This window comes from Varanus komodoensis, unplaced genomic scaffold (genome assembly GCF_004798865.1).
Source record: "Varanus komodoensis strain SLA01 unplaced genomic scaffold, ASM479886v1 scaffold3, whole genome shotgun sequence".
NCBI lineage: Eukaryota > Metazoa > Chordata > Lepidosauria > Squamata > Varanidae > Varanus > Varanus komodoensis.
Window position 1 is genome coordinate 43,331,275 of NW_025335761.1, and position 27,827 is coordinate 43,359,101.

General features: G+C 43.7%; 1 protein-coding gene across 1 annotated transcript in view; it reads right to left on the reverse strand.

The window, feature by feature from the left end:
* KCNK10 (potassium two pore domain channel subfamily K member 10) overlaps nt 1–21,318 on the reverse strand; it is a 73,191-nt gene extending 51,873 nt beyond the window's left edge. Inside the window, exon 1 of the mRNA XM_044436622.1 lies at nt 21,267–21,318. Within this exon, the coding sequence (XP_044292557.1) occupies nt 21,267–21,318 (52 nt within the window). The remainder of the gene's footprint in view (nt 1–21,266) is intronic.
* Between the last annotated feature and the right edge of the window lie 6,509 nt (nt 21,319–27,827).

Consider the following 27,827-nt stretch of genomic DNA (forward strand, 5'->3'; position numbering starts at 1 on the left):
ATTTGGTGCAACAAGGCTAGAGGTGACAAAGAACTCTAAATTGAATGCAATGTTATTTTGGCAAATGTTATTTTGGGCTGCATTAATAGAAGCTTCATTTCCAACTGTGGTTAGGCTTCGTTTTGAGTACTGCATCCAGTTCTGGGCACCACAGTTTAAGAACGATGCTTACAATCTGGAAAAGGTTCAGAGGTGAGCAACAAAGATGTTCAGGGGACAGGAAACAAGACCCTCTGAGGGGCGACTGAGAGAATTAGACAAGTTTAGACTAAAGAAGGTTAGACTGAGAGGAGATATGATAGCACTTTTAAAGTATGTGAAAGGTTGTCACACAGCTGATGTCCATGTGCAGAGTGCAGGACATGGAATAATAGGCTAAAGATACAGGAAGCCAGATTCCAGCTGAACATTAAGAAAAACCTCCTGACTGTTGAAGCAGTATTACAATGGACTCAATTACCTAGGGAAGCCAGCTGAACAGCCATCTGTTAAGGCTGCTTTAATTCAGAGTCTTGCACTGAATAGGAACTTGGACCCGATAGCCTTCTTGGTCTTTTCCAACTTTACTATTCCAAAGGAGAGTTGGAATAAGTCAGGCTACTTATGTGGTTTTCCCAGGCAGGGGCATGGAACAGAACAAATGAAGTATCATCCCACCCCTGAAGTAGTACTTCCCAAGCTGCAGCCCCAGTCCTGCTTGTAAGGTCCCCATCCCCAGATCCAGGGTGGTACTGGAGGAACAGCTTGCCCTTGAAGGAACTGGATTCCTCCCTTGAAGCTGGGCTCTCACCTGGGAAGTGTGCATGCCCCCACTTTCTGACCTATGTATTCTCATCTGCATTTGATTGATTCCAGTGTAGCTGCTCATTTAAGTAGGCTTTATTCAGTGCTGGCAAGTGGCTGCTGTGAGGGGGTGGCCAGTCTCCAATAAGCCAATGGGAAGGAAAAATCAACACATTGTGAACTGTCAGCTTTGGGATAAGGTGAGAAGAAGGAAGGAAGGAATAGAAAGCTTCTGTCAGCTCCTGTACAAGTTGGCCTCTTCATGATGCAAAGCTTTGGTAATCCCTTAGGCAATTCAAAAACATGAGAATACAGATGTTGAAAAAAGCTGGTCTTGGGCCCTGCAGTGTGATCCTGTAATTGACTAGTCAGAAGAAGTTCTCATTGAGTTGAATGAGATCAGTGGATATAGAATTGCAGCCTTAAACAGGCTTCTCCCATCAAGAGCAAGTATGTTACAGAAGTGATCCCATTACTTTTCATAACAAAGCTGGGCTAGTAAACATACTGCCTTGATCTAGTCTAGATAACCACGGTGGATGGTTGTTGCTGCTGCTCTTGTCATTCTTGTTTTGAAAGTACAAGCTGTCTAACAAATTCAGATTCAAGAAAAATATCACAAGCGATACTGACTTACTCAGCTGATGAGGCATTCACACTTTATCTAGGAACTCTGCTCCTTGAAATTCTCCCCTGTTAATTAAGAAGGTAATTAAGAATAAGGTAACTGACTATACTGCTATATACTAAAATGCAGTAATCAACTGGAAACTTTACTCCTACTCATTGAGAATTAGTTACATTCTTCTAACTACCTTGTTAATAGGGTGACAATATTTCACTCTATGTTCACATGCTGAGACTTTGCATGCCATCAAAAACATTGAGCAGTTGCTTCCATAAATATCATCTGTACCCTGTACCTCTAACATATGATGCAGCAAATATGTTCACCAAGAGCCTACTGTAATCTTGCCAGGAGGAGGAGGTGGAGGAGGAAGAGGAATAATAATTCACCTATGAGTAGGTAGGATAGCCATGCAAACTGCTGTTCTACATACATCAAGACTGCCGGGCCCCCAGCTTCTGTCCTGTGTGGGAAACAAACAGAACTCTCAGTGGGATCATCTGCCAAGACCATAAGGAGTGCCTGGTTCTGAAGTGACTCTCCTCATCCAGGCTGTTCATTGGTTGCGCTTGGCTAGGAAGGGTCCTAAACACTAGTGGTTCATTTATTTATTTATTTATTTATGTATTATGACAGAATGATTTGATTTGTACCCCACCTTTCCACTTTAACTTAGTTAAAGCAGATAAAAACAAAATGGAAAAACACAGCAGTAGAAGAAATAAAAGTAGCATCCAACCCACTTTCATGGCAAAGGCCTGCCAGAATAAAAACACAGATATCCTGACAGAGGGAAGACATTAGAGAGGAAGCTAGTCTAGGCTCCCTTAGTGGAGAGTTCCAAAAGCTGGAAGCAGCCTCAGAGAAGGCCCTCTCTTGTGGCCCCACCACACATGTCTCTGACGGTAGCTTAGCCAGGAGAAGGGTCTCTTGGAAAGTCCTTAAAAACCTGGGCATGCTCATATGGTGGTCTTTCAGGTAGCCTGGTACAATAACCTGAGGAGAAAAATGTCTGACTCTATCCTTTTATTATAGGCTAAGGGATTCCAGGAACCATGTATATATTGACCTATCCAGTGCCTAGAGTTCCTCACAAGGGGCCAAAATCCAGATGTTGTAAAGACAGAACTAAGTGAGAAGTGGCATTCCCACTTATTCGATGTATAAGGTTGATCCTGAAACTGGTATGGTCTCTGTGAATGCCCTAAGTAAGCCAGCCTATTAAAGAAAACTGGAAGCCTATGTTCTGCATCTGTATGCTTTAATTGTCACTCCATGTAGAGCATCCCTATGGATCCCATCATGAGGAAAATACAAATATTGGGAACGTCAACACCATCAATATGCTGGCAGAAGTCACCTCCCAGCATATTTATTGCTTACTGTGTTTCCATTAACCCCTGATGGGGCAACAAGGCATGCTAGTATGGTACATTCCTGTGGAGACTTCTCTAGGTCAAAAGTTTTAGAACACCAGGGCCAGACCACAGCGTTAGAAGAAAAATGAAAATGACCCACCGGAATAGGACAGTGGTCCCATCAAAGATGTCTAGAGCTCAAGGAACAAGCATTTAGGATGCAATCCTAAGCACACTTACCCAGTTCCACTGAATTGTGAAGGGTTTACTTCTGGGTAGACACCCACAGGATTGCACTGATAGTCCAAGAAATTCCAGTTGTTTAGCAAGGTGAACCATGGCACATTGCAATAGAATATGGGAGTGCCTGTGACTAAACAAGCCCAGCTCGTCAGCATCTTGGCAACTGCTTAATGTCCGATGCTGAAAAAAAGAATGCTGATGTTCTAGTCACCCTCTCTTACCTGAAAATATTCCCTTCATTCCAGGTATTAGGGAACACCTTTTGATTATTTAATGATAAGAAAAAATACTTGATACAGGACCAAAGATAGACTTAATTAAAATAAACCAAAATTATGTCATATTTGCCAGCTGAATTGAAAACATAATTGAAATCTCCAGAACAATTTCCTGGCTTTGGCATAACTGCATTGCAGATTGAACTACATCCAGGAAAAATACATTTTGCCATAGCAGGATCACTGTCGTATTTACGGTCACATAACACCGAAGAGATGTAGTTCAATGGAAACTATAGGAGAACAGCTGCATCCTTTTCCCTAAAGTAAATTCTTTAATGCAGTGTTAGTGCTGCTGACTTCAGCAACATTTCAGCAATCTGCAGCAAATGCTCCCACTGGTGTCAATGAATTCAAATGGGGTACAGGTGGGAATACAGGCAAGCAGTCCAGAATAAAGGCAAAATCTATGTTTAACATCAAACCCCAAAGGCTAAAGAAGCGAGAAAGCATTTTTCCCCCACCTCCCACAAAAAAACTTCTATTTTATCGCTAGTCTATAAGAGAGTGCTCCAGGACTGAAGTCCTTCATTACTTGGCAATGTAAGGAAGCCTGGGATTTAGCATCCCTTAAGCCGGCAAGGTCATCTGTCTTGACAGTAGGCAAGGAGAAATGGTGCCTCTACTAAGCAACAAGGACTGAAATTGACTTCAGTTTCAGGTGGCCCCATCCAGATGCCAATTTGGTGGGTCCCCATATGTTCAGGGTTCCTGTTTGTTTGTAAGGTAAATTACTGAGGCAAGAACACACAGAGAGCCCTGCTGGATCAGACTATGGGTCCACCTAGTCCAGCGTTTTGTTCACAAAGTGGTCAACCAGCTGCCTGCAGGGAACCCATGGCGAAGGGCGTGAGTGCCACAGCATCCTTCCACTCACATTCTTCAGCAACTAGAGTACACAGCTATACCACCTTGATAGCTGCTAGTCTATACATTACCTCCACAAGATAGCCTGTGTGATTTAAAAAGCAGGCATTGGTTCCCAGGTTGGGAATCTTCAGTGCAATTCCTTTCGTGGAGTTCTGTTAACCTGTTTCACCCCAAGATGATTGTTTCCACTCATATTAGGAGAACGTAAGAAGAACCCTGCTGGATCAGGCCAAGGTTCCATCTACTGCAGCATTTTGTCCACACAGTTGCCAGTCAGGTGCCTGAGGGAACCCACAAGCAGGAAATGTGGACAACAGCCTCCTCCTCCATGTATTTGTCAAATATCCTTTTAAGACCATTCAAAGTGATGGCCTTCAGTAAATTCCATGGAAGTGAATTCTATTCTGTGACTATATGCGGTGCAAAGAAGTACTTCCTTTTATTTGTCCTGAATCTCCCACTAAGAAACTTCATGGGAACCCTAACCAAGTGTTCTAGTATTATAGAAGAGGGAGAAAAATGATCCCTCTCCACTTTCTTGGCAGCATGCGTAATTCCATATCCCTGCTCATGTCCTCCCAGCTAAAGGACAATATAGTTGTCCTCTGGAATTCTGCAATATCCTTCTTAGGGGAAGGGACCAGAACTGTACAAAATGTTTTAGTTACAGTCACGTTATAGATTCGTACAGGGGCAGGATGACATTGATAGTTTTATTTTCAATAATGCTGAGTATGTCCTTTACACAGCAGCTGCATGCTGGGTCAACATTTTCATTGAACTGTCCAGCAGAACCCCAAAATTCTGTTCTTGAGTAGCCACTGCCAGCTCAAATCTCATCATCATAAAGTTCAGATATTTCCTGCAATGTGCATTAATTTAGGCTTTATACTTGCTTATACTGAATCGCACTGGCATTTTGATGCCCAGCTTAGAACGATCATTTTGGAGCTCCTTGTAGAATGACAAAGCTCCACTGTGCTGGCAGTTGTTCATTTTGACAATTCTAAGGAACACAGCAGCCAAGAAAGGACAGGAAGACTGAAACTTGAACAGGCAGGCTGTCTCATAAAGGAACTAAAAAAGATCATCAAGTGTAAACACACTTCACTGGAGAGCAATGCCAATACCATGCGCACTATTGGATCACTATGTGTGGGCGTGAAAGTAGGAAAGTGAAGAAAGCTGACAGGAAGAAAATTGATGCATTTGAAACAGGGCACTGGAGCTTTGTAGCTGTTCTGGACCAACAGACAAGTTGGTCCTGGTTGAAATCAAGCTAGAACTTTCCCCAGAAGCAAAAATGACTGAAGGTGTCATAGTTTGGGCACATCATGAGAAGGCAAGCCTCACTGGAGAAGACAATCATGCTAGGGAATGCTGAAAGAAGAGGAAGACCAATTATATGATGGCTTGATTCCATAAAGGAAGTCACAGCCTTGAGCTTGCAAGAGCTGAGCAGGGCTGACAAGGATAGGATACTGTAGAAGGCATTCATTTCCTGGATCATCATAAGTCAGAGACACCTTGACAATATGGAACAACAACAACATAATGTGGAGCAGAATTTTTCTGCTATATCTGGAAGGCAAATTATGATTGTTGTCTATATTTTATTTTGTATTGTATGTCTTGTGACTGCCCAGAGAGCATCAGCTATAAAAATAAAGTGGATGATAATGATGATGATGATGCTGATGCTGATGATGCACAAAAACAAGGTACCAAGTCAAGACAGTATAGGCTGAGAGCCCAGGACTACCCCAAAGTCACCCAATGAGCTTCATGGCTGAGTGGATGTCCTGAGTCCCACACTGTCATGTCACTGTCCTGCCCACAACATTACAGGGACTCTTCTGTTCATCTGTTAAGTCGTATCAGTGCCCTACTCAAGACCTATCTCCAACAATGACCACAAGGACAATGCATAATTTACTTTCAGAATCAAAATTGAAAAGAAAAAAGAAAGCAAACAATGATAATCCATCCCAAATCATTCAGATATAACTTCCGAAGTTAAATAATTGAGACAACATTTTTAGGGAAAGCTGAGCATCAAAATGTATGTTTGATATTATGGGGAAATAGCCACAGATACGCTTAACTTGCATCAATTTTTTATTATCCTTTTAGAGGTTTGTTATTGATTGTAGGAATGGCTGGTTACATCAAAGTCCACAAAGGAGTCACTGAGTAACTGATCAATTGAATCTGTATGTTCTAAACACAATACAAATTTAACAAATTATCATCCTGAAACAGCTAATATTACATATCTCTGAAAACGGTCATTCCTGCACTCCCCCTTTTGTTATAGACTTATTATAGACTAGTAGTAAGTTTATAAGAGAGTGAACAAATAATGAAGTCCTTAATTGCAAGGTAATGTGAAGGGAACCTGGGATTCACCATCCCTTATCAAAACCTTTATTTTTAAAATTAGCAAAATCTGGACTCTATTTCAGAAAAATTAGAGTATGGCAGATTCCCAGAAACACATCTTTAAAACTTTCATTACAATTTCTAAAAATGAAGTCTTTACACTATTTTGGGAAAGACTACAGACTGGATATCAGATGCACAAAGATGCACAAACGGAGAACCACAACAGCGAAAGCTCCTGCTGCAGCTGCCTTACGGAAGCTAAGCTGGGTCTGGTCTGTCCTTGGAGAACAGCTAGGTCATGCATTCTTTGCTTGTAAAAAATCCAGAATGATACACCCTCAGATTGCGAACTGTTCCTGCTGAGGTGCGTCATTGGTCAACAGTGCAGTCCTGTGGGAGGAGGGAGAGCAGAATAACAATTGACTTGCTATCCAGTTGAAAACTGGCAGTTTAAAAACCAAAACCTCCCCGAGAGGGCTGTGATGGTTACATTGGCCCTAATAGAACTCATGTCAAAGGCCTTCCACATCTGTCAAAGACAGAAGAGTAAGGCTGAGAGGCAAAGGACAGTCCCAATTTCCTTTATCTTTACTACAACCAAGGTCAACATGCAATGATTGTGGGGCGGGGGCGGATGTTATAAGTGCCATCAGAAAGCTCTTTAGTAATGAAAGCAGCAAGCACCGGGAAGTAGTCCCAACGCTGACTTTATAGCACCAAGCAGATTGCTGCCAAATGTTTCCATGCTGAAATGAAAGTCACGTGTATGAGCTGCTACTCTTTCACTCTTGCCTTTCAATGCACCTCTGTACCGAGTTGGCAGGCACTGATGGACTGGAGAAAGACTCCAACGCCCAGGGGAGCACTCTGAGGAGGCCTAAAACGCTGTGTGGTGTGCATGTGGGGGAGGGGAGAGCCTTTCACCCTTCAGAAAATGCTACCAGTTGGCCTTGCATCTAACTGTTGTGCTCTGACTTCTCAATCATCTGCTCCACTGCTTCTCGGAGCAGTTAAGAGTCAACCCCAATGCTACATTTAATACCCTGTAGCCATTAACAACGGAAAGGTAGCTTTAAACTATCGTCCTGTTCCAGGTCAGGACTATCTGCCCTGCTACATTCTCAAGGAGAGTCACTCCCATGCTGCATGGTTGCCATCTGTTTTAGGACAGAAGGTCCTGTGGGTGTTAATGGGAGCTTTCACACACACACACACACACACACACACACACACACACACACGAGCAGCAGCAGCCACAGCAGATGCTCTTTAGATTGATGCATTTAACATGACGTATAGTTTGGCTTGAAGTCCTGTTTGTGATCCGCCATCACCTACATGCCACCAAACAGAGCTGGTCTGATGAGAAGCCTGCCTTTTTGTCTTTTGCCTTTATATATTGCTCCTTCCAAATCTTCAGACTTGTCAGTATTCTTCATTATATTATTCTTGAGAAAATAATAACATGCAAGAAGAGCCTTGCTGGATCACAAAAGAAGAGCCATGCTAGATGAGATCAAGGGTCCCCCTAGTCCAGTGCTTTGCTCACCTACTAGCCAACCAGCTTCCACAAGAAACCCACAAGCAGTGTCCTCCCAGCAACTGGTACACATCATCATCCTGCCTCTTATACTGGAGATCGCATATACCCACTGGGAGCTGTGGTCACGGATGGCCTTCTCCTCCATGAATTTACCTAATCCCCTTCTAACACCGTCCTTGCTGGAGGTCCTTACTTGATTTTGTGCAAGTGAATTCCATAGTCTAGCTACGTACTACTGCATGAGGAATCTATTCACATTCTCCCACCATTCAGCTGCATCGTGTGAATCTAGGTTCTAGTATTATGAAAGAGGGAGAAAAATGTCCCAATCCACTTTCTCCACATATGTATGCCTTTACCATGTGTCTTCTCACTCACCACATGAAAGGTCCATCTATTCCAGCGTACAGTTTCTAGCACTGGCCAACCAGATGACTAAGAAGGTCAGTAGCCTGCTGCTGCTGCTGCTCCCCAGGAACTAGCATTCAGAAGCATAGTGCCTCAACTCTATGGGCGAAGGTCCTCAGTTTGACCTCCACACTGGGCTGAAACCCTGAGGAGCATTTCCCACTCTGTTTTGACAAATCTGGACTAGATTTTCCAATGATCTAACACAACAGAGGGCAATTTTCTGCATTCTCATCTTGGTGGTTCTGTATAGCCAAAAGGATGTGACCTCCACCTATCTGTCAAATCTTTGTCCTTCATAATTTTTAATAAAAACTTTTTAAAAAGTCACCTAATTCTAAAGCAAAATCTTTTTACTCCATTGAACAAATGTTGATGATATAAGGACATTTGGGAGTTTGCAGCTGAAATGGCTCCTAATTTTGTTAAAATAATATTTTTCAAAAAATCAGGTTCATACTTACAGTGAATAATCATCATGTGAGCTCTCTTATGGCAACAACAGTAAGCTAGCTTCGCCAACATCTGACACTGGTTGGAAATAAGAGAAAACACCAACTGGCCCATGACTATCTGAGTGAAACAATGCCAGATTAAACACCACCCTTCAACCTCATTGCCTTTTATTTACTTAATCTAGTTGCCAACATTTAAAATTGATGGCTATGAGGGACTCTGCGGCTGAAACAGTTACTTCTTCCCCCAATGCAGTAATCAGATTTTGAAATACTTAATGGTAATAGAGATAAATAAGATGGGTGGGTGGGTGGGTGGATAGATGGATGGATATGATGCATTTATCTGTTCTGACAGTGACAAAAGGCCCAGAGAAAAGGCTAGTTTCACACACAAACGGAAAGAACAAGAGGCTATGCCAGTGGATACCTGGAAGCACACTCAGCAAATGTATTCTCCAGCCTCCCCCAAATTGCTGATCTCCAGATGATTTACACTACAGATCTCAGCATCCCTGGCCATTGGCCATTCTGCTTGGGGTTCATATGAATTGAAATAGAAAATACATGGAGAGCACCACATTGGGGAATGCTGGTTCTCTAGTACATCTTCACATCCGTTGCAGAAAATAGAAACAGAAACAGAGCAATTCAGAAGGGGCTTCCCAGGCCATCTATGTGTATGTCCAGCCTATTCTTGAGCACCCTCACTGATGGGGCTTCAACCACCTCCCATGGAAGCCCATTCCATACCAAGCTTCCTGACAGCAAGTTAATGTGCCCATTCAGTTTATAGATAGTAAAACACAATGTGCAAACAGCCTCAAGGTATTTAATGCATTACAATGTTGCATCCTTCCCAACCCTCCAGGTCTACAAAGAGTACAAGATGTTTGAAACTAAGAATCGAGTCGTAAAACTTAGATACCAGTATAAAGTCTAGCATTGTATCCTGAATGTGAGTGCCAAATTTCTGCGCAATATCTCATTGTTCAAGGAAGATAACAAGTTGCAATCAAATAATGCTAAACAAGCAAATTACACTGAAACACTCATTTTGCTAAGCCAATAAACAACAGCTACAGCATTTTTCATAACTTCTAATTTGCACCTTTCCCATAGCGCACTCAATTCTCCTTTCAAGCATACGGGGCCCATGCAATTAGTAGACCTGAACCAATACCTAGTCTTCATTATAAACTGGCTGCACTGAAGTACTGATTAAGGTTCTCCTTTGCCTATTTTGTTTGGACTGACTAGCACAGTCTTTTGTTCTTTTTCTGCAATGATATTGCCTCTCTGTTTTTTGCCGGTTCACACAACAATTCACATCCATACAGCAGTCACTTCGAACTGCTGGTTGGGGAATGCTGGGAATAGCAGAGCTGTTTCACATCCAAACATGTATAGGATTGTGCTCCAAGATGCAGAATCTTGAAAACCCAAGTGGGGACAGTTCCATGTGCTGAGCTGCTTGCCAAATACTTTCCCTATTTTTTCTACATCAGCACACACCATTAAGGAACAGCATAATGAATCCAAAACATCTGTCACAGCAAGGGTACACACAAAGAACTTGCTACACAGGGCAGCCTCCATGCAGTTTGGGTTACAAGGACAAGGTGCAACTCCTCGCTTATGTTTCTGTGGGTGGGGAGATGCCAGTCATTGCAATGAAAATACCCCCAAAGCATTTCTTAAGCTGCTCACTATACATTATTGCTTTTTTGCACAAGGCATTTATTGTGCACTGCTGATTCTTCACTCACTGTTGTTTATTGGATTCTTTAGATAACATTGTGTGCCTTCATTTTGCTGCTGTTTTTAATAGCATTTTCCTGGGTCTTTTTGGAGTAGAGAAAATAAGGCATTATTTGAAAAAGCAAATGAAGAGGTATTTTCCTACTTGTGTGACTATGATAATCTGCTATAGCACTGCACCACCTACAGGTTATAGAGAGGAAAAGCAAGGAAGAAATGTGCTTTGTGTAGGGCTTGGATCTCAATTCTGTGTCAAAACTAGGAGTAAATGAAGTGATTAAAGACCTTATGTAGAAAAGGTCTTCAGTACAGCCATTACTGCGTGCATCTTGAACAGCTTGATGAAAACCCAAATCATAACACAACTTTTCCCAACTTGACCCACTCTAGATGTTTTAGACTACAATTCCTATCATCCCTAGTCAGCCAAAGAACATGGATAATGAGAGTTATTCAGTGCATCTGGAGAGAAATCAGAAAGGTCACCAAAATATCTGAGCTGTCTGGTGATCCAAATGTGAAACCAATAAAATCTGTTGTCTGTATTCACTTAATCACTTTTATACTATGGTAAAGGTACCATAATTATGGTGTGTCGCTGAATCCTTCATATATGCTCCATGTACAATACAGTATGGTAAACACCAGAAAGCTTTAAGGAGTACCCAGGTAAACATAGTATATCTGATGTTAAGAACTTCTTCCCAAGACCTTAATAAACACAACAACAACACCTTGCATAGTTTTTTAATTTATTTTCCTAGGAAGGAAAAAGGTTAAGTTAGTTCTGCTGAGTTACAACTCTGTGACTTTAGCAATTCTCAGTGTTGTATACCTGTTGCATAAAACAGCTGAGAGGTCCTGCAGGATAGTGCTACTAACTGTTGCTTTACCACAACAGCACTTCTGCAAGATTCATCCCTGTTCCTGGTGGACACTTAGCTTTCAATAGGTAATGTAGGAAATGCATTGAAGAGACCGTCTTGTCCATCAGGCGGGCAGCCTCATGGATGCTGTTCACTATCCATTTCTATTGAGATCATAGAAATGAACCATGAGCAAGTGAAGTGAGCCATGAGCAATTTCTTTGCTGCTGCTCCCCTGAAGTAGGAGAGCTACCAACACATGAACTTTTACAAGCAGCAATTTAATTCTACACAAATCCCAACCTGTCCATTACATGTAAATATGAAATTACATAGTGGTAAAAACAAATTGAACTAATTTTAAAAGCTCCTTTACAAATTATGTTTCGGAGATAAGGATCTGCAAGCACTTCCTCAGAGGTTTGCACGTTGAACTCTCCATTAGGTAGCAGGATTAAGCATCTGCTTGTACCGAAGCAGCCACAAAATCCTTTTGAAGTCTACAGAGAAGAGGCTTTGTACATTCCAGCATGTGTCCCAAATGTTAAATCCTTAACCCAGTTGCTAAACCAGAAACAACATGGCAAGAATTACATTGTGATCACAATATATTATCAGGAAGGAAGGATAAAGTGGGTTGTGTGGAGGGAATGCAGCAATGCAGCCAGCTGATGGTAGTACAATTTGAAGTGAAAGCCTTCCAACAGGGCCTGGCTTACCACCTTCTAACCATTCCTGAGAATAGCCTCTACTCAAATAAGATGTTGAGCAAGGATGAGACTCTTTTGCTCTAATGAAACAAGGCTTCTTTTCCAATCAGCATGGATGTAGCTGATTTACATCATTTATAGACCCTGTGACATGCTTAATTTGTTAGTCCCTTAACCTATCTCTGATTCTCAGGGTATGATTTGTTGAGGAATTGGCAGGTTCTACTGGCAAGTCCTTTACACAGACTAAACCTTTTGTCTTAAAGGAGACTGGTCTGTTTTTGCACCCTCAGGCTTTGACGTTATGGGGATGCCTGTAGGATAAAGTAATCTTCAGAGCTGGGGATGGCAGTCTCTGAGGGAATCCTAGAGGACTGCACAGGGGGAGGCAGAAGCTTTTTGGTGCAATTCTGCAATTGATTCCTCTTGCCAAACTCGGGAGCATGGCCTTCTCAAAATAAAGCATTGTGTGATCTTTTGACAACAAGGGTTGGGAGTTCTAGTCCATGACAGAAACCTCAGCTATGGTTAATGCATAGTTGGCTTGTATCAAACAAGCCATAGTTAAGATCAGCCACAGTTTGTGGGTTTGGATGACATGACTGACTGAAATTCATCAAAATTGAAAGTGAACCTTCTGAACTCCTTACAACCACATTGGAGGAAAAGAGGGGAGGGAGAATATGTGGCCTTTGGCAAAGGCTAGGTTCATTCCCATCAGGTAAACCATGGTTTATCTTGACATCTGAACACAGCCAATGTGATCAATTTTCTGTGAAGCTGAATGTATCAGAGAAAGTACACTAAGGAAAGATCATGAAGCCATGGAGAAAACACAGTAAGAAAAATGTCAACTTTGGTCAAAATAAATAGACATTTGACCCTGCCAGAGTCGCTTTACTGTAAGAAACAGCGAAAGAAAAATCATAAGTTATATTGAAGCTAGATGTGAGGGAAAGATTTCAGGGAGCTGACAACAGTTAAACTGAGTTGATCTTGGGCTGCTGTTTAAATGATAAACACAACACTTTATATGGCTGCCACATGTGGGTGAGAATGATGCATTTACTGATTTATGAACAATCCCAGTATGGGGGCACTGCCATTTGCAAACACGTTTGTGTCAGTGCGATTACAGGCAGATAGGGCAGGGAGTGAGAAATTGTGTCACTGGACTAGCCTTGTATGAATATATTTTAAAATGCTTCTGTTCGTGCTTATTGGAGCAAGATAGAGACAAGCTTGTCAAGCTTTCAGATTCACTTGGTGCTCTCTTTGGTGCTGTCCTATTCCTGTCCTGCCTTCTTGCCCAAAACCCTGGCAAAGATCACACAAGTCTCTCTGGCATCAAATGACACTAAGCCCTTGCATTATCAGAAGCAGAGCAGGTTCAGACCATACATGAAACAACCATTAATCTAAAATGAAGGGAGTTAATCTCCCCCTCACACTGGAAGAGAGGGGAGGGAGGAGCATGCAAACCTAGGAGGAAGGTGTGTTCATTCCCATCATGATAAACTATGGTTTATTATGACACCGGGATACTTTATTTGCTAGCATTCCACTTCTACAGTACTTAGCACTGAAGCAGTAGGTTTGGGGCAACCAAAGCATTGCAACACATTATCTCAGTAATCCTTGCATCAGCTTTTCATGATAAATCTACATTATTACAGTTGCTGATTTGGAAGCAGAGGGTGACACATTTGAACTAAGATTGTAACCTATATTTTGCACTACACCAGCCATCTATTATTTTTGTAAAACCTTACTCAGCATTTTCTCAGTCACTCTTGAAGCAGAACTGCACATTATCAGGCAATATAATATCCATAGCTTTGGTTTTGTCCTGTAGCAGAGAATCAACAATCAGGAAATGCATGACAGGCTTTGTCACACCCAATGATGAGTGTCGCCAACATTCCCCACCCCACATTTATGATATCCCTGCAAAAGGGGACCTGGGAACCAGCATCTGCCAAGATAGCGTGTTATTCTGACATCAATCAAGAATGCAAGCCCTGGTGCACAGGTCAGTATGAGAAGCAATTTGAAGTAAATGCTACAATGTTGATCATCACTAGCCCTCCTTTCCAAATATTTTTATTATGGAATATACTCTGTGTCACCAATACCTCCTCTTTGTCCTATGCTATTAAGTCTTTTTCCCCACATCCTGTGAATGTTGCCCTTTAAGCTTATTTTCAGCTGCCTTGGGTATAAGAAGAGTTGGCGGGGGTTAATAAATTAATGACTCTGCTTTGGAAGTGCTCCTCAGCTGTGAAGGTTGAAGGCAAGGCTATGAGGAAAAGCAGAAACAATGTTCTAGCCATGTTTGCCCACCTGTGGTATAATTTTGAGAAAAGGGCTTCTGGTTAATGACGGGGTTCAGACAACACAATAACTCACAGTGAAGGGTTGAATGTGGGTTCTGGTTGAACCAAGGGTTATCATGTTGCCTGGCAATGCATAGTTTGTTGTTGGGATATGAAATGCGGGTTGGTCACCATAGCTTGTTTTTTGGGATGGGTTCAAACAACATGGAACCCATGTTTCAGCAGTAACACACGTCCAGTCCTGGAGTGTCAGTTATCATGTGGCCTGAATTCAGCCCGTGTGTCAGGGGGACACTATGATTCATCTGACCCTGTTTTCTTCACTCTTCCATTGGTGGCATCTCTTGTCATCTCTCTGCAGTGCTTTCTTTTTTAGACTACAGTCCTGAGTTTGCTTGCCTTATACTTTTACTGGTTTCAGTGGAATCAGAGAATTTCTGGCCTTCTAAAACAAAGTTTCAGGAGCAGCCTTGTCCTATGGATCTGAAGCCTTTCATAAGCTGGTTCGGTCTTCCCCTCCCCACAGGGAGGAAGCAGGATCCAGGAAGGCTGCCTATATGCTTACACAAATTTTACTCCTGTCTTGTTGTAGGACCTCTCCAAAGCAAAGCACATTAGAACGGTAAGTTCTACTGCTGAGAGACTACAGAGGTGTTCAGAACTCACAAAGTTCTCTTTAAACGGAAGAGCTTTACATACTCTCTGCAACAGAGGCAGGCCCAAATGACTGGTGTTACCGTGGCAACTGTGCATATCTTACACTCCCAGGCTATACAACCATAATACTCTCTAGAAGTTTGAAACATCAAGCCACTGATAAGCACCATTCAATTAGTCCTACAAAGATTAATAAAGATTGTTCCACATCTCTGCCATTTATCTAGTGTGCTTTTTCATCCATGACCTTGTCCTTAAAGGTTTGAGGCCAATCATGTGAATTGCACAGTATACACAAAATTCTGCCATTTTATATATTGTGCAGAAGCAAATGTGGGTCTCATGAGCCATGTCTCCCCCTCCAAGCAGTTTCAGCCTCACAAGCGTTGCTTTGCCAATGATCGTCATTGTTACATACAAGTCTCTGAGCGTACACAGAGAAATGTTAAGCCCTTTCTGTCATTCATTACCCAAAATTCTCTTGATGAACCCTTCTGAATCTCTCCCTTGGACGTGCTTCTGCTTGGCCCACTGGCTAATTGGGCTTCTCTCCGATGCTGGAGTCAAGCGACCGGATCTACCTCTTCAGGAGGTGGGGGGTCCCCATCAGAAAAACTACCCATTTCACTATCTCCTCCTTCAGGAGGCTGCAGCTCCCCCCATCCCTGTACCCACAACTGAGTAGTCAGGTCCCTTCATCTGCCCTTATTTATTCAAAGCTTTTATATCCCACCCTTCACTATGTCTCAGGGCAGTAATACAATAAAATAAAGTACAGCATCAAGATATTACAATATATAAAATCCAAACTTAAAACAATATTAGCATTTAAAATTATGGAAAAATAAAAAGGGGTTGGCCTGGTGCCGAATGAAAAAAGTGTCAGCGCCAGGAAAACCTTTCTGGGGAACACGTTACATAGCTGGAGTGCCACCACAGAGAAGGCCCTTCTCCAGCTAGCCACTCCCCTGGTCTCCTTCAAAGACGGCTCCTGAAGAAGGACCTCTAATCCAGATCATAAGGAGCAGGCAGGTATGTATGGAAGGAGGTGCTCCTTCAAATATCCAGGTCCTAGGCCGTTCTATAAGTCATCTATAAGTCATCACCAGCACCTTAAATTGGGTCTGGACTTCAATTGGAAGCCAGTGCAGATGGTACAGGACTAGCGTTATGTATGTATATCTGCCGGTCCCTGTTAGCAACCTGGCTGCTCTGTTCTGAACCAGTTGAAGTATCTGGACCGTCTTCAAGGGCAGACCCACATGGAACGTGTTGCAATAGTCCAATCTTTGGACTTCTCTCCCTATATCTAATTCCCACAGAGTCTCATGAGCTTGAACCACAGCTGGGGTTTGAATCGTTTTAAATACATCCTCATCTTCCCATCAGGACAGGTATCCTCCCAGGCGGACACCTGAGATCTGACAGGACACACTCACACAATGGTGAGTGTGCCACAGAATGTACTCTCAACACATAGTACAGTAAATATATAACATGCAGCTGCCCCTTCTCTTTGCTTTTTACTCAGAAATAAATGTACTGGGCCACATCCAAACTGGAACTACTGCATGCTGGGATTTGTTTCCTAGAATTGGTTAGAAAGCAACCGGGGGCTTAAAAAATGAAAATAACAACCTCCACTAGCACCAATGGAAGTTTTTATTTTCTTTTAATAATCCCCCCTGGAGGGATTAGAAACATGTGTTTGTGGTGGAAGGTTTAAACTTCCCTACCATCACATGACAGTTCCATCTGGACAGTGGCTCTGCACAATTACTTGTCATTAAGAAACAAAGAGAGAGATAGATGTACACAATGTATTTATTATGTGTCAAATATTGTACAGTTTGACCTAAACGGATGCATTGCGCTGTTCTCACAAGATGACCCAATAGTGGAGAAAGTAGGAAGCTGTTATGTTAAGCTCAGTCCTTGGTCAAGCAACTGCATGAGAATCACTGATGTTTTCTCTGGGTAGAGATTCAACCTGTTCATTAATTAATTTACAGAGTGATAACTCCCTCATGTGGGATCTTCTCTTCCCAGCTAATGTGCATAGAATGTTAAAATACCTTTATCAGTGGAATAAAAACTTGAAGCAGATGATAACTCATCATGTTGATACTATGGTCATCAGAACTCACCCTAGGAGATAGACTCACATCTGACTATTTGCAAATCAAAAAAATGCACACGTTACAGGCATCTCGCAACATCTACATTCAGAAACATAATACAGGTGACAGCATTTGAGGTTGTTCAGCCTAGTTCATTATTTTAGCATTGTATCATAAATGTAACTTCTATTCTTTTGTGACATCAAATGACTGCATTTATTTATTATATCTATACCCTGCTCTTTTCCTTCTTGCCAGGTGGCTTACATAGTCCTCCTCTTCTCCATTTTATCCTCATCACAACCTTGAGAGGAAGGTTTGGTTGAGATTCCATAACTAGCCCAAAGTCACACACTGAGCTTCATGGCTGTCTGTGGACTAAACCCCTGATCTCCCTAGACCTACAGTCTAACCGCTACACCATGGTGGCTCTCAGCTAATAATTACATTAAGCAGTGCCCCCATATATCCCACATTTGATGAGTGTAAACACTTAAATGTGCATAAAGGAACAAACTGATCTACTCTGGAATCAGTTGCCAAGAACCAGTATGCACCTCCTATCAATCACATCCAAGTAATTCATGAAGTTTGAGCTTCTGAGAACACATATTGTGCAACATTACGGTACTAAGTAAAGGTAAAGGTTTCCCCTTGACATTAAGTCCAGTCATGCCTGACTCTAGGGGGCTGTGCTCATCTCTGTTTCCTAGCCGAGAGAGCCAGTGTTTGTCCGCAGACAGTCTCCGTGGTCATGTGGCCGGCATGACTAAATACCGAAGTGCATGAAATGCTGTTACCTGCCCACCAAAGTGGCACCTTTTTATCTACTTGCATCTGCATGCTTTCGAACTGCAAGGTTGGCAGGAGCTGGGACTGAGCAACGGGAACTCACCCCGCTGTGCAGATTCGAACCGGCGACCTTTCGATTTACCAGCCCAGCAGCACAGCGGTTTAAACCACTGCGCCACCTGCAGTCGTATTACAGTACTAAGTAAAACTAATACCTTCATTTTTCAAGCCGTGGGCAGGATAATAATCCAGGAACTGTCCTTTCTTAATTATCCAATTGAATTTTAACTTTTAATTGCTTTTATTCTATTTGCCCCAAATCCACAGCTGGATCTAGTGTGTCCCATTCACAGAAGGGTCTAAGATCCTGCAAGGGCTCCCAGTGGAGGAAAGGCAAGGCAATTTCAGCACTAGCCCCATCTGCCCTTCCTTTCACACTGTTAACACAAGGAGATCCATGCTGGATCAGATAAAAGGTCTGGCATGTTCTTCCTGCCTTGGTCAGCCTGATGCTTATAGAATACCTGCAAGCAAGACAGAAGTGCCATTACACCCTTCTGACTAGTATAGACAGATATTTTGTCTCAGGTACTGGAAGTAACTTTTAGTCACTGATTTTGTCTAAGGCCCCTTTTCTATCCATGCAAATTGGTGGCCATCTGGGTCCCCCAACCCTCCTGACCAGCTTCTCTGCAGACTGCCAAGAGAGTGAAGTTGCTTTTCCTAGTGGAGGCATCCCATAAGCAGAAGTGCAGTTCTAAGCCTCTTCGCCTTGACTTCGATACATAAAAGGGTAGTGCATACAAGAAACAGACAGACAGAACCAAACTTCTGACTTCTTTTCCAATGCTAGCTAGGAAAATAGCAAGTAATGGCAAGGGGACAAAAGTTATGCTGAGACCAGACATCAGATCTTTTGGACTGCAACTCATTCAAGGGTTGACTCAAGCAGGGAAATGCCAAAAGGTCTCATAGCCTCAGAATTTGCCAGATCTGGAGAAGGACTTGCCAGAGATTTCTTGGGCAAGGGGCAGGATAGATTACTAGCAAAATTCCACTGAGTTGACCACTCCCTTCAGAGAATATCTGCCTGCCTCAAAACACCCACTGGAGAGGAAAAGAGCAGAATCCAACAGAACAGAAGCCATTTCACAGTGACACCATGCACAATTCCGCATCAGAGAGCCACAACTTTAAACTCCCTGCAAGTTCATTTAAGGTGAAATCTGGCTATTGCGGCTAGGATCAGGAGCAACAGTTGGGTAGTAAGGACCCGTACAATTGATCCTACTCACTGCGGTTGCATTTTAAGCGTTACAGGAGAGCTACTGGGTGAAACTATGGAAGAGAGCTGGTATACTCTCAAAAGGGCACTTGAAATGGTGCTTCTTCTAATGTTTCCAACAGAGCTGGAAATTATGCCAACCATCTCTTTCTCTTAGGTCTTACTTCATGAGCAATGTGTGATGTCAGCACAAACGGAAGAATAGAAACAATAAGACACCACCATAAAAGCATCATCTGTGCTGGCCGATTGTCAGCTACTTGAAGATCTGAACTTCCTGATGCAGTTGGTGAACTGAAGCCAACCACCTGTTAAGAAAGACAAGCCTTGCCCTTCACAGCTGATTGATTAACTGCCTTTGACCATACATAAAATGGTCAAAGCATCACCACACTAATAGTTAATGTTTAGGAATACAGTTCACTATACCTGATTTATTTATTTTGTGTTTGCAGTGGAAGAAACATGAATTATGTGGTACCTGTCTTTCCTGCTGCCACATAATAAAGAATGACCAATCAACACAGTTTCCATAATCTTAGTATATTGAAATAAATCATTGTGAAAAGTACAGAAGCAACTACATTTCCTTTCCACATTTCCTCTGTGAAATTCAGGTGTTCCTAATTCAGTACTCATGCTATGAAATATAGAGCCATGTTTGAAGTCAACACAGAAATTGATATTTTGCCCAGTGCATGCATATTTCTTTTAGTCTTGATAGAGTAAACAAAGAGTGAGAGGAGAGAACCAAACCCCATCCTTCAGAAAATGTAAACGCCTGACATCTATCACCCTTACTAGGAATACAAAATTGTTAGCATTTACTATTCAAGCCTGTGAGTGTATGTTTTCTACCTCCTCCAAAGCATCCTTAGACATTCACCAAGATATCTGTCACTTTCTCAAGAAGAATATTAAACCAGAAGAATGTCACCAAGCATTAATTTCATTCCACACTAACTACTGACTGTTGGAAGCCAGCATCTGTGCATGTTTGCATGCAAACGCATGCAAGTGAATGTGTTTTAAACAACTCAGGCTGCTTTACAGAACCCCACAGCAGTAGCGTGTACATCATTCTTGTCTTAGACACTCATCCACCCAGTCTTCCCACAACACAGCCTCCACTAGAGCACAGAGTTAATCCAACTCAACACCAAGGCTGTAGCACTGCTCAGATGCTACAAGGGTTGAAGATCACCAGCTGAATGTTCCTTTAAGCTTTGTTATTGACCCTGCCTTTATGACAGCCATCCCAATAGGAGGCTACTGCAGTAGCTTTTTGTCCCACCTAGCTGAGAAGAGACAGTTGACATTGAAGACACTGAAGTCAACAGATACTCACTATCCGTATCCACCATCCCAGTTGCTGGAGACAATGATCACCGGAGGCAACAAAGGAATGTCAGAACAAAATAAAAGAACCCCCACCCCACAGGACCTATTCGTCCAAGACAAGTTTGCATCAGGAAGATGAAAATAGTGCGGAGAGAAAGAAAACTCAAAGGGTGGGGAAGGGAAGCAGTGCCACCTTTTGTTTTCTGTTTTCTCAGTTTCACAAGTTTCTCCCCTGCCCCTTCCAAAGATCGTAGTAATGCTGACCATCTTCCAAGACAGGAGTCATCCAGGAGAGGAGGGAGAGAAGTACAATAACAACAAAACCTCCACTCCAAATCTCAAATTCTCCCCTTTCTCCCAGTTACTAGGTAGGAGGAATAACAACCACTATTATAAGGACGAGCAATGAAAATAATTATTTTTTAAGAAAGAAAAAGCAACACCAACCTTTAGGGTCCCAGTTCACCTGTTTCCTTGGAGTCTCAATTGGAAATTTCATCGCTTCCTTTGCAGAAGAAAGGGGAATGGATTAAATGATTTCCCGACCTTTTTCTGCCTTGGTGCTGCAGCCAAACAAACAAATTAATTTCAGATCAGGGGGAGCCTGCGCCCTTGGAATGACGGGGACGGGGGGAGCTGGGGTTGCCAGGCAAAGATAGATACACGTGAAAAGGAGGAAGGGAAAAGGGGCTTAGCGCTGGCGAGCAAGTGAGAAAGGCCAGCTGGAGAGAGAAAGGGAGAAAGTCTGATGCAAGGCGCTTCCTGGGTTCCGTGTGCTCCAACGGCGGCTGCGGGGCCTCCCGCTCCTTGGGTGTCCAAGTTGACCACTGCAGCATTACACACTGGGCTGGCGCACACGTGAACGCATCGTCCAGCCAGATGCGGATGGGGACGGGTGGGGTGCCAGGGAACCTCGCCAGCCAGCCAGCCAGCCACTCAGTCAAGCCTCGCCTGCCAGCCAGGCTGCTGCGCCGCTAATGCATCCGGAGAACGCATTCCACAAGCGCATCGCCTTTCCACCACCAACCTGCCAAGCCAGCGGGGCCGAGCCCAGCTCAAGATCTGCGCAGGGCTTGCAAAGCGCACACACGCACACCGTCGCGCGTAGGAGAGCAGAGCCGCGAACGGAGACAGACGAGCGAGAGGGAAACTCATCCGCTCGCTGGTGGGAGCCGCAGCCGCATGGCTCGTGGGAGGATGCGGGGGACCATCCCATCTGAATGCAGCAACCGCGAGCGGCGGCGGCGGCGGCGGGCGCACGCCAGACGGAGGACGAGATACAGACTCCCTCTCGGCTCCGAGCGGCTGATCGAAAACTTCAGTGGGGGCCCCTGGGCTTGGAAGTGGGGGGTCTGCAAGGGAGGTGGAGAGCGGAGATCGACTCGCTCCGGGAGGAATAGGGGAGGGGGTTGAGCTCAGGTTGCATGGGGTGGGGGCGCTGGCGGTGGCTGGCTACTTACTGTCTCCCTTCCTCCCCCGGAGGAGGAGATTGCATTGCAGTTGTTGTTAGGTGGAGTTTTGCAGCGGAGACGCGCTTGGCTGGGTAGTAGAAGCGGCGGCACATGGCAGAAGGACTCAGGAACTGCAGAGGGAGCTGCAGCAGCAGCAATGATAAGAACAGCAATAATAGTTCGATCATAAGATGCATTGTGATTATTGTTGTGGCGAAGGGGCTGGGCGAGCGAGGGGAGTTTTACCCAGCACAGGGACGGGTGCCCGAGGACTTTCCCCCTGTAATAGGGTGGGCGCAACGCGCCAAGGCGAGGCCACGAGGCGCGAACTCCGGAGTGGCTGCGCCGGCTTGAAGTCCAGACAAAAAAGAAGCGCCAGGCGCGGAGATCGGGCGCACGGCACTTCCGCCTGGACTCCTGCGGGGCCCTATTCTACCTATATATGCTCATTCGGAAGTAAGTCCCACTATTATTTCATGGGGCTTCCGACCAAGTTAATATGCATTGAATTTCAGACTCAGTGTTCGTAGATCCGCCTTGCCCAACCTGGTTTGTGGGAGTGCCATGACTAGCTAGAGGATGTTGGGATTTGTAGTCCAACGCATCTGGAGGGCAGCAGGTTTGGGGAAGGCTGCTGTAGATTGTTTCTCTCCACCTCTGTTTCTGTTACAAAAATGATGCATTGTATGAAGGTTGCTGGAACAAGTTGTGTTCAAAATACCCAGTGCAAAATACCCAGTGCAAGCCTCAGCACAGATCAGCAAGTCCCACGTCTCTGGTACAAATCAAGTGATGAGGTAAGCCAGCAGTATCCAGGCAGGGCATGTGGGTTGTGTGAGTGGGAGAGTGGGAGGGAAGCAACATGAATAATAAGTAGAATATGCGCGACTGCACTATATTTTGGATCCACAGTGTAGATAAGGGAACAAGGAGAACACTTTCCTCTGAACGTCAGCAGATGCCTGCTTGCTCTCTCCTGAGAAAGGTCCCTCTGTTAGAAAAGGAAAAATTTGCTTCCTTCCACCAGACTTCCGCCTATGCCAAGGGAAACAACCCTCAGACTAGGAACACTGGATTCTTTGCTGCTCACTCACCCCACCCCTCCACATGCTTGCGTTTGCTACAGCTGTTGTTTGCTAATTCTGCCTTCTTCCTCCCACTCTGGGGCTGACTTCTGGTCAAAGACAGGTTGGCACCAAGGGCCCCCAAGGGAGGATTGGCTGTTTCTGGAGGCAGCACAGTCCTAGCAATCTTGTATGCTTGGCTACATTTGCCCAGACGGAAAAACGAGACAATCTTGAGTTCCTTTGAGACTTGAACGAGTAGAGCGGCTGCTTAGCCCCGTCAGTGATTTGGGTGTTGCTTTCAGCCTTCATTGTTGTTGTTGGTTTTTTCCCTTGGAGTGATTGACTACCCCATATGTCAATCAGGAATCAGAAGCCCAAACTACTTGAATGTTTTAGTGCATAGGTGGGAATGCAACAAAACGTTGCCATGTGAAGTTGTTGCTATTATGTGCTGTCAAGTCATCTCCAACCCTCACCCTATGAATAAGTACCCTCCTAAAATACCCTGTTTTTTACAGCCCTGTTCAGATCTTGTAAGCTCAAGACTGTGGCTTCCTTTATGGAATTGGTCCCTCTCATGGTTGGCCTTCCATCCCTTCTCTGCCTTCAACTTTCCTCAGCATGATTGTCTTCTCCTTGCCTTCTCACAATGTGCCCAAAGTACAACAGCTTCTGTTTCATCATTTTTGCTTTCAAGGAAAGTTTTGGATTTGACATAACCTTGGGATTCATTGGTTTGTCTTACTGTCAGTTTAGTGTAGTTGCAAAGCTCTCCTCCAGCATCATATGTTGGGGATGGCATGAGCGGAGCCAGCTGGAGCCAGGGGTCAGACTAGATGGCCCAGGAGACCCCTTCTGACTTACTTTGCTTCTATGTTTCTATATTTCAAACATAGCCATTTTTTCCTTTCAGCTTTCTTCACAGGGCAGCTTTCACACCCATACCTAGCAATTGGAATAGCCATGGGAAGTTGTTGCTAGTCGCAAAGTCGCGTCCAACCCATCGCAACCCCATGGAAAACATTCCTCCAGGCCTTCCTGTCCTCCACCATCCCCTGGAGTCCACTTAAGCTCATGCCGACTGCTTCAGTGACTCCATCTAGCCACCTCATTCTCTGCCGTCCCCTTCTTTTGCCATCAATTGTTAGGGTCTTCTCCAGCATTAGGGTCTTCTCCAGCCATGTGAAGTTCCTCTGTGTATATCTGGCTGGCCTAATGAGTTTCTGTCCACTTCAAGGATACTCCCTTCTGTTCCACCACTCCTTCCCCCTACAACTTTGTCAGCATTCCATGGCCACTCGGTATGCTCAATCTTCATCCGTTCTTTCTTTTGGTGACAGGTGGGTCATCTCTCTGCTTGCACGTTTTTCCTAATGATTTTTTGTACTTCTGCAAGTCCTGAGATTCTGCCAAGTCTGCAGATGCCTCCCTGATGTGGTTGAATTATGCCAACCTTTCCCAACCTGATGCCCTACAGATCTGTTGCACTATAAATCTGGAAATTCCTCACTCTAGACCATGTGGTTTGGTACTAAGAAGACCTGAAGTTCAAAACATCTCCAGGGCTCCAGGTTGGGGTAGGCTGAATTGTGCTGCTTTTATTTTGAACACAGCCACTTTTTCATGTCAGCTTTCTTCAGTGATTGCGCGCGCTCGCTCGCTCGCTCGCGCTCTCTCTCTCTCTCTCTCTCTCTCTCTCTCTCTATATATATATATATATATATGGAGAGTTGCTGGTTTGGTTTGCCAGTGACACCTGACCATTCAGTCCTCTTCTGACAGTTGGTTTGCCATGACAAATCCATTCAGTCCATGCAGTAAGGTGGGGGTGGTGCCTCAATTATTTGTCATTAGCACAAGTTGTTTTTCAGCATGATGCTGCTCTGTCTGTACTAGGAGAGTTTGTTGAATGCAAAATCATGATTTGTGTTTGGAGTGAACTACTCAGATGACCACTTTTTCATCACTTGGAGTAGTGTAATCAAAAGAGATAATTACTGTTGTTATTTGTGTTTATAGCACTTAATGCACGTGACTGTAGTACTTCCCTAATAAGGTTCATCAGTATTAGTATCCCCATATTGCAAATGTGTGGAATGTTGTTGATGTAACCTGCATTTGGATTATTTTACCTTGCTCAATATCCCAAAATACAAAGGAACCTTGTGCCAGAGGGCTTGGACACTTCTGTTGCCCTTCTTGGTGTACAGCACTTAATCCAAGAAGGCTTCAACTAACCGTATACCACATTATGTACAAACTATGAGTTACACATAGAAATTATGAATACCAAGTCCAAATCTAGCCAGGATCTTACATTTAGAAGTTGGTTTATGATGCTGGCTTCTTCCAAACTTAAAACTATAGTTTTAGGGCTTAGATGTAACAGGAATCCGAGGACTTCTTGGATTAATTGCAAATTAATTGCTGAAGAGAGAAGGGGCAACACAAGAGTGGAGCATACAGGCAAACTGTTCAGGCATATCTTGGCTTATTAAATCGAGTCATGATCATTTGGACAATGCCAGAGACTGGCTTTGCTAAAACCACCCAACAAGTTTATGATTAAGGTGCAATCTGAATCAGATATGTCACGGTTCAGACTCAGGGCTAGTCTAGACATGATGTGGAATAATCATTTCATGAATCCTTTGGCCAACAGCCCAAAGCATTTGAAAAGTCACCAACCCTCACCATCATCATCAAAAATGTATATCTTATTCAGGAATCTTTGGAATTTTTCCAAACTTTGCATATTATTAAAGCCAGCATGACAGAAAAATAATAATATCAATGGCATATTTGAAATTCACCTTAGGTCAATTTCTGAGGCTCCTGACATGTGAATTAAGCTGAAGAAATAAACAAATGGTAAATTTATCAGCTTGCATTCCTCCTTTCTCTCTAAACTGGACACCCCTGAAGAGTTCAGTTGGTGTTGGTTACAGTGGGAAAAGGAGTTGCTGGGTGCAGACATGGAAGGAATGCTAATAAGCTTGTGCTCTAAGCCTTGACTTTAACATGATTGTTGCTAGTACAGGACCCAGACAAAGGCTGATTTCCTCTGAATAGAAGAAAATCCCATTGAAATCTGAAGAGGCTTTGGGATTCCAAGTGACACAAGTTCAGCAAATCTGTGTGGAAAACAGAATGAGATTAGACTGCACTTTGCAGACCTGTTACAATAACGTTGATTGTAATCGGAAAAGCTTAGATTATTCAAGCTTATCTTTCCTTAAACCTAAATTGGGGGAGTTGCATTCCAAACCAAGGCTGTCCCTGTATATCAGTGAGGCTTCAAAGGGTTTCTTGTAAAATCATCTTTTATTTCATCAGCACTCTGACAAAGTATCACCCTGATATTTCTGGAAAGGAACACCCCTTCCCTCCCCAACTACTTCCTGCTTTAGTAATGTAACAATCTTCATCTCAATGAAAACAATACAAGTCTGCCCTGTGCAAACAGCTTTGTTTATTTATTATTAGAGTTATATCTTTCCATTTTATTTTTTAAAGAACTCAGAGTGGCTTGCATTGTTCTCCTGCTGCTGCTTTCAATCATATTCCCACAAAAACAGCCTTGTGAGGCATGTTGGGCTGGGAGTCTGTGACTGGCCCAAAGTCACCCAGTTGGCCCCATGGCTGAGCGGGGACTAGAACCCAGATCCCCTGAGTTCCAGATCCATGTGTTTAACCACTACACTACACTGGCTTGAGTTAGAGCTCTACCAAGCAAGGTACTCAGTCAGGCCTATAGAACCCAGACAGAGACATAAGTTGCCTTAAAAGAAGTGTGTGGAACCCCAGCTTCAAAGGCCAAATCCAACCTTTCTTGGGTCTCCAGATGGCCATGCCCAGTTCCCTGTAGTTTGGTAGTTTCTCTGCATGTGTGCAGTGTTTCCCCATTCTAAAAGGCTATGATGCATCTTCTATAGTTTACTTACTGGTTGTAAGAGAATTAAACTACTGTATGCACTCTGTGTGTGTTTGCGCACGCACTCCCTCGCCCTATCCACCACAAATCCAGCCTCCAAGAGCTTCTCTTAAATTGAATTTGGCCCTTAAGTATCTCAGTATTCACTACATACACCTTCCCCCGTCTGCTGTTTTAGACTGCAGTTGAAGTCCAAAACATCTGAAGTAGGCATTCACAACCTGTTTGGGCTCATGGTCACACTTGAGAAACTGCTGTGGGTACCATCACTGAATAGCTCCTGTGGAGGATGTGTCTAGTCACATAATGGATGGTGTGGGCAGCTGGCTAGTCAAAAGAGGTATGGGGAGAAGCTAAAGGCTGAGAGAAGCAGGGACAGCAAGGCGAAGGGGGAGTCAGGAGAGAAAAAGCTAGGTAGACGGGAGGAAGCGGGAGAAACAGCAAGATGAAGAGGTGAGTGCAAGAGAAAGGAAGAAAAGGAGATAGGATGGGAGGGAAAGAAGAAGGTTAGGGGTGGGAAAAGCAGAGGGAGAGGAAGGAAAAGGTTTGAATGGGG